At 42.8% G+C, this 15,875-nt stretch overlaps 1 protein-coding gene across 1 annotated transcript; it reads left to right on the top strand.

Annotated features, from left to right (window-relative positions):
* Positions 1–1,402: 1,402 nt before the first annotated feature.
* On the top strand, positions 1,403–12,834 carry LOC120040389 (alpha-protein kinase 3-like). The gene is made up of 13 exons (XM_038985557.1): positions 1,403–1,505; positions 1,667–1,784; positions 1,942–2,893; positions 8,428–9,049; positions 9,535–9,682; positions 9,918–10,045; positions 10,628–10,663; positions 10,898–11,175; positions 11,358–11,446; positions 11,566–11,783; positions 11,884–11,932; positions 12,111–12,299; positions 12,711–12,834. The coding sequence occupies exons 1-13, from the start codon at positions 1,403–1,405 to the stop codon at positions 12,832–12,834; spliced, it is 3,054 nt and encodes a 1,017-aa protein (XP_038841485.1).
* Positions 12,835–15,875: the final 3,041 nt, after the last annotated feature.

The following is a 15,875-nucleotide window of genomic DNA, read 5'->3' as shown; positions in this document are numbered from 1 at the left end:
GGTCTGCGTCCCGCACCCGAGCCGCCACCGCGGATAGATGCCCACCCAGACCCTCCCCTATTAGGTTTAGGTTTTGCGGTCGAAGTCTGCACCTTTGGGGGTGGGTATTCTATGTTCTATGTTTTGTAGTTCTATGTTTTGGCCGGGTAGTGTTCTCAATCAGGGACAGCTGTCTATCGTTATCTCTGATTGAGAACCATACTTAGGCTGCCCTTTTCCCCACCTGTGTTTGTGGGAAGTTGACTTTGTTTAGGGCACATAACCTTTAGCTTCACGGTCTGTTTTTGTAGTGTTTATTGTTTTTTCGGTGTCATTTTTATTCAATAAAGGAAAATGTACGCTTACCACGCTGCACCTTGGTCCTCCTCTTTTAACGGCCGTGGCTGTCACGCCCTGCCCTTAGAGATCCTTTTTATGTCTATTTTGGTTTGGTCAGGGCGTGAGTTGGGGTGGGCATTCTATGTTTTTGTTCTATGTTTTCTATTTCTATGTGTTTGGCCGGGTGTGGTTCTCAATCAGAGGCAGCTGTCTATCATTGTCTCTGATTGAGAACCATACTTAGGTAGACTTTTCCCACCTGTGGTTTGTGGGTAGTTGTTTTGTGTTGCTGCACCTTACAGGACTGTTTTGTTTTCGTTCCCTCTTTGTTATTTTGTTTAGTGGTCTGTTTAAAAAAAAAAATAACATGAACACTTACCACGCTGCGCTTTGGTCCGATGATTCCTCATCTTCTTCATCCGAAGACGAATATCGTTACAGTGACATGACAATTGGTGATAGTTTATGTAAGAACACTTCTTAGTCCATCTTCATTCATACCAGAACGCCTATATATTGTGCCTGATAAGCTGCTTCTATTTGCTTCCTCTCTGCATAGCTACTCCAGTCACAGCTATTCTCAATACAGGCCATCAAGGTACTGTCATGTATTTGTTTCATGAAATTCATTTCAACTAACACCAGCACTTGCTATCTTTTAGCTTTTCCTTAGCCTGGCTTATGTTGCCTCACCGTCATGACATTGAGGATGAAAGATGGAACAATGTGTGCTTGGTGAAATATGTTGGCTGATATTTGATTATAGTGATATTGGATTGCACCAGATATTGCATCACAAACTACATAACACCCATTTTGACCTCTGCAATTCTTATGGAAAGCAAGACAATCCTTGGAAATCAAATCACTAGGAAATGGAATCACAGGGTTGAATGTGTTAATAAAAATGTCTTTATATATTTTACAAACTATTGCATTTTATATTCCATATATTTTGTCTATCTTCCATTGCCTGCATAGAAGATTACATATTTTGAAAATAGCTTTGACCCAGGTGAGAGACATTTGTTTACATTTGAAAATGTAACTAAGTGTTTTATGCAGGAGCACACTACATTGTGTTATGGCACATTTAACGGAGGAGACCCAGCCATCCTTTGAGACGACATTAAAGTCAAGAGCCGTATCTGAAACCTGTAGCATCAAGTTCACCTGTGAGGTGTCAGGTAAACTCTCCTCTGGTGTGTGAGTGGGCACAATACGTTGTTTGTAATAGCCTACATACTTTGTTGTTGTACTTCCTAACCACTATTATCTATCTGAAGATTTTACAGTAAGTGCGAAATGTAGTCTCTATAACTGTTTCTCTGTTTCAATTTGTCTTCAGGTCACCCCGCTCCAGAAGTGACATGGTATAAAGATGATTTGCAATTGGACAGATACTGTGGACTACCTAAATACAACATTTCCCGCAATGGACAAAACCATTCACTGCACATTTACAAGTATGTATCAAGATCATAATTGTCATTTGTATTGAAGATGTTAAACGTTATCATATTGATGTCAGTTTCGTTTGTAATGATGCACACAAATATTATTTAAAGAATTGTGCAGCAACTGTATAATACAAGTATCTATAATTTGTTGTTTTCTTTACAGTTGCACTATGGAGGATGCAGCCATCTACCAGGCGTCAGCCAGGAACAACAAAGGCATTGTGACCTGCTCTGGAGTCCTTGAGGTGGGGACGATGAGCGAATACAAGATCCACCAGCAGTACTTCGCCAAGATCAAACTGAAGGCCGAAAACACACGCAGAGAGCTGGAGGAGCCCAAGCCGTGGGACAAGGAGAACCACGGGTCTCCTGGTAGTCGCCAGGAAACACTGAGGACCATCAGTCCAGACCGGTCCCAGAGGAAGCGACGGTCCCCCATGGACCCCAGCCTCAGTGCCCCCAGCTTTATGGAGGATGAAGTGGTTGAGGAGAGCACTCAGGCTCATGCTGGGGAGGCAGAGGCCAGGCTACAGGACACACCTGTGGTGGGAGAAGAAAAACGGGAATCTAACAGGGCTGGGTCTTCCAATGTCAATGGACAGGCAGCTATTACAGAAAATAGCAGCAACAAAGGCCGGACGTATGTTTACGATTCAGTGGAGAAGTCTTTTGCTCCACACACACCAAAAACATCACTGGCCAAGAAGAAGATAAAGATCTCCAATGGAGAGGATAGTGGGATGACGGCTGATAGCCAAGCAGGGAAGAAGCCTGAGGAGAGAGGGATGAGTGAAGGAGAGGTCAGTGTGACACCCTGTCTGGTTGAGTCCTCACCCTCACTGGGGTCATCAGAAGAGGCCCTGGAAGTGGAGAGTGCTGTTGAAACTTCAGCCTCAAAGACAAAGAGTGTAAAATACATGAATCAGTCTGAGAGAGCCCCACTGAACAACACTGTGTCAGTAATGGAAGAAGTGAAGGTCCAAGTGAAGGAGAAAGTACCTGTACAAACCCCACCACACAACGGAGAGCCTAGCATCCTGTCTCCTTCTACTGGGCTCCTCTCTACAGGGGAAACCGTCTCAGGGAATAAGAGTCAGAATGCTGCAGTGGCTCAGGTGACCCAAAATGTTGGAAATAACAATATTATGGGGAGTCAGAGTACAGTTCCTCCTGTCACCTCATCACAACCAAGTCCTTCAGCTAAACTAAAACCACAACCAAGTCCTTCAGCTAAAATACAACCACAACCAAGTCCTTCAGCTAAAATACAACCACAACCAAGTCCTCCTTCAGCGAAATCACAATCACAACCACGTCAACCAAGTCCTCCTTCAGCGAAATCACAATCACAACCACGTCAACCAAGTCCTCCTTCAGCGAAATCACAATCACAACCAAGTCCTCCTTCTGTGACGTCACAGCCACAACCAAATCCTCCTTCTGCGAAACTACAACCACACCCACGTCAATCAAGCCTATCAGTAAAATCACAACTAGGTCCCTCTGTAACACCACAACCACAACCAGATCCTCCTTCTGCGAAACTACAACTACAACCACAAATACGTCAACCAAGTCCTTCAGAGAAACTCCAAGCAAGTCCTTATGTGAAACCACAACCACAATCACAACAGAGTCCTTCTGCGAAACTACAACCACAACCACGTCAACCAAATCCTTCAATGAAATTACAACCACAACCACGTCAACCAAATCCTTCCCCGAATTTACAAGCACAACCAAGTTCCTCTGTCACACCACAACCACAAGCAAGGCCTTCAGTAACAACTCCACAGGTGTTGAGCAACACACCAGAGGACATTAAAACCCATCAAAGCAACGTAACAGACATGGAGGTAGACGATAAGCCTTCTGTCCTGGAACACCTAAACAGCACCACTACTCCCCTAAAAGGTCAAACTGAATGCCCGGGAAAGGATTCAACATCAGTGCTTGAGGTGCTAAACTCAGATACTTATTCCATCCATGGAACTAGAACTGCAGTTGAAGTTGCTGGGGAGTCAGTGGAGTCAGTACTAGCATCACCCTGGGAGAGCAGCGAGGCTGTCTCTGCCTTGCCTCAGCGTCTGTGTGAACAGTCAGGAGATCAGCTGTCTGTGGAGGAAACAAGCACGTGCCTAAAGAATGTGTCTTTATCTCGGCTGCCTGCGCAGCTGGGCGGGGAGGTGAGTGTCTCTGCCCTGTCCCTATGAGCTCATGGAGCGCCTAACGTCCAACCAGCCAGATCAGATCAGTAACACAAGCACACACAGGGCTATTATTAGACTTTACAAGTATGCCCCTCTCTGTGTGACAAGACGTATGTGTAATGATGCATGTGCTGGCACGGACAGCAGGTATATTACCAATGCTACATATCGAATGGCTGAAAACATGAATATAGAAATCCCAGAGTACCTCAAGGCTTCTGTTGTGCGTATGATTTGTGCAATAAGGATTTTGGGAGGTCAACAATCTTAGCTTGTTTGACAGTGTGGGGCTTTAAGGCGACTGTAAATGGTCTTGGTGGTGGAAAACACTTGGCATGAGAGTGAAAAGCACAATGGAACAGATGGTACAGCAATGATGCCTTAAAAGGTTTTGAATTGGTCCCGACAGAGGCAGAGAGCATGATGGGTAATATTTTTGCTATCCTTGAGAGTTGAGCTGCACTGTTATCCTCGTCTTTTAGTTATGCTGTTGGTCGCAGCCATGCAAACAGAGAGGAAGATGATGTATTTTTTTTGTCTCTCATCCAAAAAGTTGTAAATCATTTTAGGCATTGATTATTTTTTCTCTCCAAAGAAGACATTTATGATTTCATACTATTTGGGCTTTTTGAAACACTGCATCTTCTACTGAACCCAAGAAAAGAAAGGTATGGAAACAAAGTAATGTGAAAATAGTGCTGAGACAGACTTCTGTCCACTCTGTTCCACCAAAGCACCCCTTTGAATGATCCACATTACATTGTCTCCTCACTAAACCTAAAAATATTCCATGTTCCATGTCTGTCTGTGTTTAGTCCACTGTCATACACTCCACTGTGAACACTGTGAGAGAAAGAGAGACAGGTTATAAAGCACTTTCTTGTTTCAATGAAACCAAAGTAGGCCTACAATAGATTTGTGTACAATGTGAACCTAAGAGCATACTCTCCCTTCTGTACTTGTCATTGTAAATGTTCATGTACTCCCCATTTCAATATAATTTGTCAGTTGATTCTTCAAAGGGAATGCACTGTTATTTCACACAACACCATATTTTAGTTCTGTGATATTGAAATCAAAGTAGATGCAATGTGAATGGTCCTTTCAGTAACTCTGGACTTATCTCATTCACTGATGGAGTGACACATAAGTCACACCGGAGCCAATCCCTCTGGTGCTAATTTCAGCTGACCAATTAGATCTGGTGCTTATTTCAAATGAGTTACATATCTCTTACTGTTATGTTTATCTAAGACTAAAGGAACATGAGCTCAGACCAGGAGTCAATCTCACAACAGATCCACATGCACTCTGCACCTGGTCGAAACATTAGACTACCTCGTCCTGTACTGTGGGACTGCACTGTGTTTGTGAGGGTATTGTTCATCTCTGTGTCTCATCAAAGGACCTATTAAGTGAAGTAATAATCCTATCATAATCAAATGAGTGCAGCTTAACAACACTACACCACCAGTAGCACTATTAGACACTATTCAAATCTTTCTATCTGAGGTGTTGAACCTGTGTGAATTATAGTGATTTGACTACAAGCCATAGCTGTCAAGTCAAGAACAGTTTGTGAGATAGTAACAGAGTTATAACTGGAAAACAGGATTGCTTTATCCATTGACCAGGTTCCAGTTAGTAAATATGTCTGAGCACTCAGCACTTAACATTTTATACACCTGTCAGCAACGGGTGTGGCTAAAATAGTCAAATCCACTAATTTGAAGGGGTGTCCATATATATACACGTTCAAAAGTTTGGGGTCACTCCGGGATGCTGGTCTTCTAGGCAAAGTTGCAAAGGAAAACTCATATATCAGACTGGCCAATAAAAGATTAAGATGGGCAAAAGAACACATACACTGGACAGAGGAACTCTGCCTAGAAGGACAGCATCCCGGAGTCGCCTCTTCACTGTTGACATTGAGACTGGTGTTTTGCGGGTGCTATTTAATGAAGTTGCCAGTTGAGGACTTGTGAGGTGTCTGTTTCCCAAACTAGACACTCTAATGTACTTGTCCTCTTGCTCAGTTGTGCACCGGGGCCTCCAACTCCTCATTCTATTCTGGTTAGAGCCAGTTTGCGCTGTTCTTTGAAGGGAGTAGTACACAGCGTTGTACGAGATCTTCAGTTTCTTGGCAATTTCTCGCATGGAATAGACTTCATTTCTCAGAACAAGAATAAACTGACGAGTTTCAGAAGAAGGTTCTTTGTTTCTGGCCATTTTGAGCCTGTAATCAAACCCACAAATGCCGATGCTCCAGACACTCAACTAGTCTAAAGAAGGCCAGTTTTATTGCTTCTTTAATCAGAACAACAGTTTTCAGCTGTGCTAACATAATTGCAGAAGGGTTTTCTAATGGATCAATTAGCCTTTTAAAATGATAAACTTGGATTAGCTAACACAGGAGTGATGGTTGCTGATAATGGGCCTCTGTATGAATACTTATAAATACATACTGACTTTTTTTTAAAACTAGTAAACACATCTGCAGGCGACAGAGCTTTGCACATTGTGGATGTGGAATGTATTTCAGTTTGTCGGAGAAAAGGTCAAGCCTTTGTTGTTATTTTCGTAGTCTTTAACACTTACAGCAGTCTCTTTGGTGACTTATTCATAAGATAACGCTTTTATGTTTTTGATGTGTATATAACAATGATGTGTGTTTATGTGTGGATATGACTACAGCAAAGTATTTACACAATGGAAATCTGTCTCTGCTTTTATTGTGCCTCAAGGTTACACAGAACCACAGACAGACAGAGAGAGAGTGGAATGGAACACCTGTCGGGCAAGAACCTGTAATACTAACCATCCGGAGAAAGCTGGACGGACAATCACCTTCGCCACGACAACGTTCTCCATCGTCATCGGACAGAGAAGTCACAGCAAATGCCAACAAACGGTCTCCTACTTTGCACAATCCTCCGGGCCGATCGGCCTCTGACAAAATGACGCAGGGCACACAGGATCATTCCAGGGGATCAAATGAGAGCCATACATTACCTTTTACAGAGCCACTAAAGTCACCCCTGGAAAGCCCGGGTGTTGGTGAGAAAACCTTGGGGTGTAGTGTTTCCTCAGTAGGCCAGCAAGGCCAAGTTGAGATAGCTATAAAAACCGTTGGTGAGACAGAAATACAAGTTGACGTTAAAGTACAGGGTAATAATTTGGCTGAGTTACATGCACAGGGAGGCAGTTATGACAGAAGAGTTGACATGGAAACTGTTTATAAAGTTAGCAAAGTTCAGGAAGGTGAAATTGAAAGACTTACGAAAGCACCTGAAAAGAAAACCGTTGAAAGTATAGCAGTGGCTGTATGGGATGAGAAGAGTATACCTGTGTTGAAGATAGCAGAATGCCAAGGTCTTTCTCTAAAACCCCGCTTTCAGCCTATTATTCCAGACACATCACAGACGGCAGACACAACAACAAGTGTCCCAAACACAAACATCTCAGAGCAACAAACAAAAGCCCCAACACCTGTAGCCAAAGTAATGTCTATTGCCGATATTCTAAGGTCACAAATGGAGAATAGTGCCCCTACAGAAGTAAGTCCAGTGCCACCCATTTCAGTGGCACCTATTTCAGTAGCTACCATTTCAATGCTCCTTATACAAAGTCTAAACACAGACCAACAACCGAAATGTCCCTCATCAACTGACATACAGGATGTGAGAATGCAAAGTCCAGAGTTGAGGATGGATGAGACAGAGTACAGGCAGGAACCTGAGAAAGACACTTGTAAGAAGGAAACCGATACGTCTGTCGGTTCTATTTCAGCTTCAAATGTAGAATATAGATTTAATACCTATGAACCAGAACGATTTGAGTCCCCCATAGTTACTCCTATGACTGAAGCCTCACCTAAAGCTTTTGTTATTCCTCCGATCTCTATTGTCGACATGGATGGCACTTTAGAGAACAGTAATCCTCCTGTATGTATAGTAACCGACATTGAAAGTGTCATGGATACAGACCAGGAGCATCTTTTGGACCATAATGCTGATATTAGTCTGGCTGCGAATAAGGATGGTCAAAAAGAGTCTTCTCTTGTTACTCCAGAGCAGAAGTCCTTGGACATTACAGTTCCTCCTACATCCATCTCATCTGTTACCTTCACTGCAGAGAAACAACAAACACTAGAAAATACAGTCAAAGGGATGGATTCTTCACACTCACTTCCTCCAGTGTTCAGCAGTCAACATGGCAGAGACAAAAGATGTGCTTCTCCCCATTCGGAGCGTTCAACAGAATCTAGCTCACTTCCTAGTGCCACTGAGAACCAAAGTTTTTCTACAAAAAATACAGGATTTACAAACAACATTGCAACCCCGACATTGCAACCTGTCAGTGAAAAACGGAGAGACTCTTCACCAGATACTGGTATAATTTTAGGTCGGAGTGAAGCATGCAAACCTGATGTTCCTCAGCCTGGTCCTCAGACTGTACAAAGGTTTGATGTACAAAGGTTTGATACCAAGGGTTCCCCAAGTAGTGAGACACAAGGGTCAGTACCTGTTCCCACCATTCCGTTGGATAGCAAAAGCTCTCCATCCAAGGAGGTGAAAGTTGAGGAATATTCAAAGCCAGACTCTAAAACATCTGTCTCAGTCACTGAAAGCAGTACTGGCCTGCTGAAGGGATCAGACAGTGTGTCCCCCATGCCCTCAGCCACCCCACAGGAGCTGGCCTCCGGCGCTAGACGCAAAATCTTAATCCCGAAACCCAAAGGAGAGGACCCTGAAGCTGTTGCTTCACAGATTGACACCCAGAGTCCCCAGAGAGAGGAGGTCCTCAGGATGAGCTCCAGGCTATCCCCAGAGTCCTCCTCTCCCATGTCCCCTGGTCTGTCCCGCAGGTCGCCCCTGCTGCAGCCCCCCAATGGCCAGCGCACCCCTCCAACAGAGAGACGCTCCCCACTGCTCAGTAGGAGGAAGCTGGCTCCAACACCAGAGACCCTCAAAAAGAGCCAGGAACCTGCCCTGGAGACAACCGACGCTACCAAGACTGAGGAGAAACCAGCTAAGAAGGACAAGCATAACCCATTCAAAGGTAAACTCCTTTCAAGATATATCAGCTTAGTGTAAAAAAAAAAGGGGTGGCTGATGTTGGCATACTTTTAGAGAGTAGCTAGTCTTATTCAATTAAATTAACCATTGGAGTCAGTGTAGTTTCTTTGGCTAAGCTCCAGTAGGGAGTGCTATCGAGAGCCTTCGTGCTTCCTCTGTTTGCTTTGACACTGTCACGAGATGGATTGTCAGTTATAGATATATAATTAATAGAACTGGCTTGCAACCTCTAAACCTGGCAATTTGACTGGGGATGCTTGTTCTATTCATTCTATTTCTATGGGACCAGCTACTTGCCAGGTGGGATTAAATGGAGGCTTAACTGAAATAGTATCCATATTACTTAAAGTTAGGAAGCTGAAACATAAGAAAGTGTTAATCTTTACCTAGTTGTGCCTGTCTGTCGGGAGTCCCTCTCTTACTGGCACTAATCTCTCTCCTCTCTTTATCTCCCCCCTCTCTCTCCAGCTCCTCAGGTCATCAGGAAGATTAGAGGAGAGCCCTTCTCAGATGCGGCAGGACATCTGAAGCTGTGGTGCCAGTTCTTCAACGTTCTTAGTGACTCCACAATTAAGTGGATCAAGGATGAGGTGGAGATCGCTGAGGTTAAAAGAAGGTGAGTCCTCCATGTAGGCTGCCTTGATGTGAAATGCTGTAGCCAAAATTTGGAAAATAGTGTTTATAAAAGGTATTCAACAATAAAATAATCACGATCAAAGACGGTTTTCCTGATGGCAACAATGTAAAGGTGTTGTAGAGACTCCATGTGGCTGAGAAATTCTAGTTAGAGCTTTCTGAAACTCTGTTTATTTTGCTGTTCTGTCCATCCCTGATTCCTGTGTGTTTCCCAGTGCAGGAGATGAGACTCAGGTAGCCTTGGCTATTGTCCAGACATCCAGCAGAGACTGTGGAGTTTATGGCTGCACCATCACTAATGAATACGGGACAGACACAACAGACTTCCTACTGAGTGTTGACAGTATGTACACTAGTGTCTCAGTTCAATCTCTGAAGTTTGACTTGTATCTCTTATCTCTCATTCTGTCGACTAGAATCTATTTGTTGCAGTACTCTGGCGTGTTTTATCTCCTATATCTTTCAAGTTTTATTTGTCACATGCACAATTACAGTGAAATGCTAAACTTGCAAGCCCTTCCCAACAGTGCAGTATTCAATGTCAAAATAGTATAACAAAAAAACTGGAGAAATAAAAAATAAGAGAGGAAGCAAAATAAATATAAGAATGTAAGTTATATACAGGGTCAATGCCAGTACCACATTTACAATGTGCAGGAATACTGGAGTAGTTAAGGTTGATATGTACATGTAGGCAGGGATCAGGAGAAAGTGACTGGTAGCAGGATTAATAATAATAGTAAACAATATGGCAGCTGTATAAGTGGAGGGAGGGTGTGTGCGTGGTGGTGAGTGTGCAAGAAAGTCAGTGTGGGCGTGACAGGTGGATATACATAAACTGGGCTGAAAAGTGACTGGTAGCAGGAATATATAAATACTTAGCATCTCACAAGCTCTTATTCTTTCTACTCTGTCTATTTTGCAGTACTCTCTGGCATGTTTCTGCGTGAGGATCAAGAAGGTAAAATTACATTTGTCTATTATTTGTTAGGATTTAATTGGTTTTCAATGCTGTCCGGTCACACCCCATCATTTGCCTTGCGAGGCACCTGATCCCCAAGCTTACATGAATGTTTAGCGCCGTTCAACTAGCCATTCATGTAAGCTTGCAGGATCAGGTGGCTCATGATGCAGCCTCATAATACCACTTCCAGTGCATTATATTTGATGATGTTACTATCTTTCCTCTCTACAGTGGGAGAGGAGATAGAGATGAGTCCACTACTGTTCACCAAGGGCCTGGCTGACTCTGGCGTCTGGGGAAGTAAGCTCTTTGGGCGTATCATGATGGAGGAGGACCATATAGGAGAGGGCTGCTCCCACAAGGCCTGCAGAGTGAAGGTCATCTATGGGCTGGAGCCAGTGTTTGAGTCTGGGACCACATGTTACATCAAGGTGAAGAGCCCCATCGCCTACTACGGAGTCAAGGAGGAGAGCAACCTGGTCGAGAGGAACCTGGCAATCACCCAACAGGTGAAGGGTTTTACTTCTTTTACATAAAGTAAATGTTTAATGAGAATCAATGGAAATTGGGCCAATGTAATGATATTATTGATGTTATGAAAGGAATCAAAAAAACATTTAGTCAAAGCTCTGATCACTAACCCAATTAAAGTTTTTCTGTCCGATCATGAATGCAATCTTCTTTCCAAAAGGAATGTAGACTTCAGAACATTGCTCGTGAATACTGCAAGATCTTTGCTGCGGAATGTAGGGTGATAGGAACCTTTGGAGAAGCGCTGGAGTGAGTGAGATCATCAAAATGATACGAAACTTACACATAAAAACAATGTTTTTTCATATTATTTCACTACTTTGTTTAGTCTTCTGTCATTCTGTGTGTGTATGTTCTTGGTTACACAGAGTGATCCCAGTCCACCTTATGTATCGGCCTGCCAACACCATTCCCCATGCTACGGTGGAGTCTGACCTGAAGGGGGTCTATCTGAGGTACTGTCTGATGGACGCTACAGGCCGGCTGGTCATGAGAACTGGCTCAGAGGCGGCACTGAAGTGTTGTGCTCTGCAGCACTGGATCCTCCAGTGGACCAATGGAAACCTGCTGCTCACTCGGATGGAAGGTACAGTGTCCACAGTCTCGGATGACTAACTCTAGCAGGACAATGCTTTGGCTGAAAAACAGAACAGGTGAAATTAACTGTAATTGTGATTGTGCTGCAGGTGTTGACTTCAAGATCACAAACGTTGGAATTTCCATCAAATCAAAAGGGTTGGTAGGCCTATAATTTATTCTGTTGTATTTTCTGAACATTGTGTTCTAGAGATATTCATGACTACATAGACCATTTACAATTACAATACTGTAATAACAAACTCTGGCACGAAGCTCTGTCAACAAACTGTTCCTTTACTCATCTGTAACATTGAATCTGTTGTTATTATTCCAGGTACCAAAGTCTCACAATCACAGAGAACCCCAATGTGTTTGAGCAGTTTGTCTCTCAGCACCAGTGTAACTACTACTGCGGCCTCCTCAGCCTGAGGTCCCTGAAGACACAGGACTCCCTGCAGACCCCAGCCAAACCCAAGTGCTCCAGGAGCCCCCTGCTCCACCGCAAGATGGGCGGCTCCTCCAGGTATGAACCACTGCCATTGTGCCCTTCAGCAAGGCACTTAAAGGACAACTCCACCCAAAAACTATTGTTTGGTATTTGTTTCATTAGTCCGTTGTTGATATAGTCCCAAAATGTTTTGCATGTCAGCAATCAAGTTTTCAAGATATGTAACGTTCAAAATACAGAAATCTGGCACGAATAATGCATTTTGCATCATGATGCAAACACAGCATCGGAGGATGCAAAATGCATAATTCAGGCAAGATTTCTGTATTTTGAAAGTCCCCCAAATCCCCCAAATCCTCTCCATCCAAGGGCGCTGCGGCGGACCCTGTAACCTCTCAATGTGTGTGTCTAGGGGTGTTATTAAAAAGGTAGAAGTCGAATTTCTGTGCTAGCCAAATTGATTAATAAAGTACCTATTCTATTCAGTCCCCAGCCCTCCAGGAAGGCCACAGGAAGCCCCCGGCTGATCAAAAAGCCAGCACAGCCAGAGGACAGCAAAGCCACCGCCAAGCACAAGGCCGTTGATGTTCCCAATGTTGTCCGAAGTTAGAATGGCTTCATCGGCCGTAGAAAGCAAGCAACTCCTTTTCTCAATAAAGAGAATAAATGCTGAACCAGATATGGAATTACTGCCAGACTTGTCCTCCCACCTATAGAGCTTTCGGGGAGCTGGGAGCCGGTCTGGGATGAAAGGCTGGTGACCCCTCCTCCAAGCTGTGACAGACAGACACAGACAGACAGAAATATGAGATCAGAAGGAGAAAGAGAAGGCCAGGTGAAGGAAGAACTTGAATGTTTCCAGAAATGACAGAGGCTTCATCCACATCTTTCAATGAATTCTGTGTTAAAATAAACAATGAAATGCCAACTCAGTTTTAATGGGCATGGGCTCTGTTGCCAGAATCAGAGACAATGAAATTAATGACTACACTAGTATGTCCTTCAAATTATTAAATTACACAATTTCACTAATGAATACATTCTTAATTTAATGAGTAGATCACATAAAATGTTAGGCTAAAGCTTTCACATTATACAGGGTAGGCTACCTGGATTCCTATTGCATATTAGTAATAATTCGGAGTAGTAATTCACAGTAGTAATTCACAAGGTTAGCACGCCAGCTCGATTCAGCTCCCAACAACATGAACATCTAGGGGAAATACATTTAAAGGGATTGTTGAGGAGTTAAAGGTTATCTTCAATGGTGTACAGTGCTCAGGATAATAGTTCTGTTAAGAAAACTATGCCCTAAGAATGTAGCGTATATTGTATTCCATGACACTGAATAAAAACGTGGTGCTTTTTATACTGTAAATGTACCTACGTTTTCATGTTGCAGTGTATGACATTCATAGAAAATGCTCACTGGATACAATGGCTGTAAATTAAAATGAAATATATTGAAATTAAGCCTCTTATTGACCAGGGTGTGTTTTTCTCAAGGAATTTGGAGTGCTACCCTGGAAACCATTTGACATGTAATGTATCTCAGTCGTAAATAATGACGTGGGCTAGCCGCTATGTCACTTGCTGTAATCTGACATAAGTATCTGACATTACAGATGTAGGATCATAATTTGGTCACCCTGTTGCAGGAGAACTGTACCACTTGGGTAATGATTTACCTTGACGACATATCCATAATCTATAAGCATTTCATGAACGTGTTATAAAAGATCCCAACCACATTATTAAAGGTTAATTCAATATATCCATAGCCTATCTATAACTTAAGTAATGTCATGCTATACAAGAGGTCATATTTAGGTATCTTAATAGATCCTCATTACAATGACAGTATAGGCCCATGACTTACCTTCTGCTTCTTCTTCTCACTTAGCTCAATGGTACATGAAGATCCCCAAAATGAATCATACAGGTACATTTTACGGATCAAATTGTGTAGTTCAGGGTAAAGGTGTACCGGTTCACCAAACCCATGGTTCGATTCATATTGCGGTTTTGGGGTTACGGTTCAGTTTCGGTACAGCGTAAAAAATAAATAGAAACAGTTTTAATTTGTGTTTATTTGGGAAAATACGCAAAATTAAAAATCACCCTATTTGTGGCCAAAGTCCAGTTTCTGTGACATCATTCACAATGTTTCTGGCATTGTCTGTTGTGACAGGGATTGTTAGGTTGGGCCTCAAGTAGAGGTCTAAAAAGTTGGACACGATCCGAAATTAGACTTGGGGCTTTCCCACCCGGTGTAATATGCATAAATAAATGTTTCAATTCAGAGACCCGCTCCAAATGGACCTGAGGACGTGGTGGGATCCGGGTGAGGGAAGTAGCAGAAAAATATATTTGTAAGCTACTTTAACCAGAGCTGAATAAGTGCAAAGGAGAGCAGGCGGAGGAGGGGCCTTGCAGTGTGTGTACTTTGAGTGAGTGAAACAGGAGCAAGGAGGGAGGGAGAGGCAGCAACCAACCAAGCTGACTTGTGCTAGTAGACTAACTTCTAGCTTGTCATAGCTAGGCTATTTATCTTCCAATATGATTACGTAGCACCTGTCTTGACTGCATCAATACGATAGAAGCTAATTAGCTATGATAGCTTCCGGGTTCCTCTGGGGAGATGGGCGAACCTTCCAGAAGGATAACCATCTTACAAAAATGAATTTGTTGCGGCAAACTTCCCGCAAGTTTGTGGCAAATTTGCTGCGAACTAAATAGTGTGCAACAAAATGTTGCCAGAAGTTTGCAAAAGTTTGCCACTAGTGGTGAATCTGCAGCAAACCTTTGGCAACAATAATATTCACTACCACTAGTGGCAAACAGTTGATGGCCAATCAAGGGGATTAGAAACATCTGTTGGAAATTGGAAACCAAGCTATCTAGCTAGCTACAGTACCTACCAACATTGTCTGGTGAGTGTCTAACTTATTAATTCAACTTTAAAATGGTATTAGCTAAATTATGCCTAGTTAGCAATGTCATGTTTTATCAGATAGAGTGAAACATTTATTGATACCAGTTTCATTCTGTCGGCGCCACTGACTGACTGGCTAGCGCTTAGCTAGCTAACGTTAGCTATCATATTTGTGCACAATTCATGTGATTGGTAGCTAACTAATGATTTGTTTTTTTTTTAGGTGAACACATTGCTGTCTTTTAATAACAATATGCATGGCAACACAGTGCATTCAGAAAGTATTCAGACCCCTTCACTTTTTCCACATTTTGTTATTTTACAGCCTTACTCTAAAATCGATTAAATAAATAAAAATACTCATCACTCTACACACAATACCCGATAATGACAAAGTGAAAACAGGTTTAGAATTTTTTCAAATGTATTAAAAATTAAAACAGAAATACCTTATTTACATAAGTATTCAGACCCTTTGCTATGAGACTCGAAAAAATTGAGCTCAGGTGCATCCTGTTTCCTTTGATCATCCTTGAGATGTTTCTACAACTTGATTGGAGTCCGCCTGTGGTAAATTCAATTGATTGGACATGATTTTGAAAGGGACACACCTGTCTATATAATGTCCCACAGTTGACAGTGCAAAAACCAAGCCATGAGGTTGAAGGAATTGTCCATAGAGCTCAGTGAAGATTGTGTCGAGGCACAGATCTGGG

This window comes from Salvelinus namaycush, unplaced genomic scaffold (genome assembly GCF_016432855.1).
Source record: "Salvelinus namaycush isolate Seneca unplaced genomic scaffold, SaNama_1.0 Scaffold348, whole genome shotgun sequence".
NCBI lineage: Eukaryota > Metazoa > Chordata > Actinopteri > Salmoniformes > Salmonidae > Salvelinus > Salvelinus namaycush.
This window is presented reverse-complemented; position numbering and strand designations above follow the sequence as displayed.

What these genes read in the sequence shown, in the direction of transcription:
- LOC120040389 (XM_038985557.1), top strand. Translation starts at nt 1,403, where the DNA reads ATGGCACATTTAACGGAGGAGACCCAGCCATCCTTTGAGACGACATTA. An exon ending in AGAATGCTGCAGTGGCTCAG is followed by an intron (nt 2,894 to 8,427) that starts GTGACCCAAAAT and finishes GATGTTCCTCAG; the next exon opens with CCTGGTCCTCAGACTGTACA. An exon ending in ACCTTTGGAGAAGCGCTGGA is followed by an intron (nt 11,447 to 11,565) that starts GTGAGTGAGATC and finishes TTGGTTACACAG; the next exon opens with AGTGATCCCAGTCCACCTTA.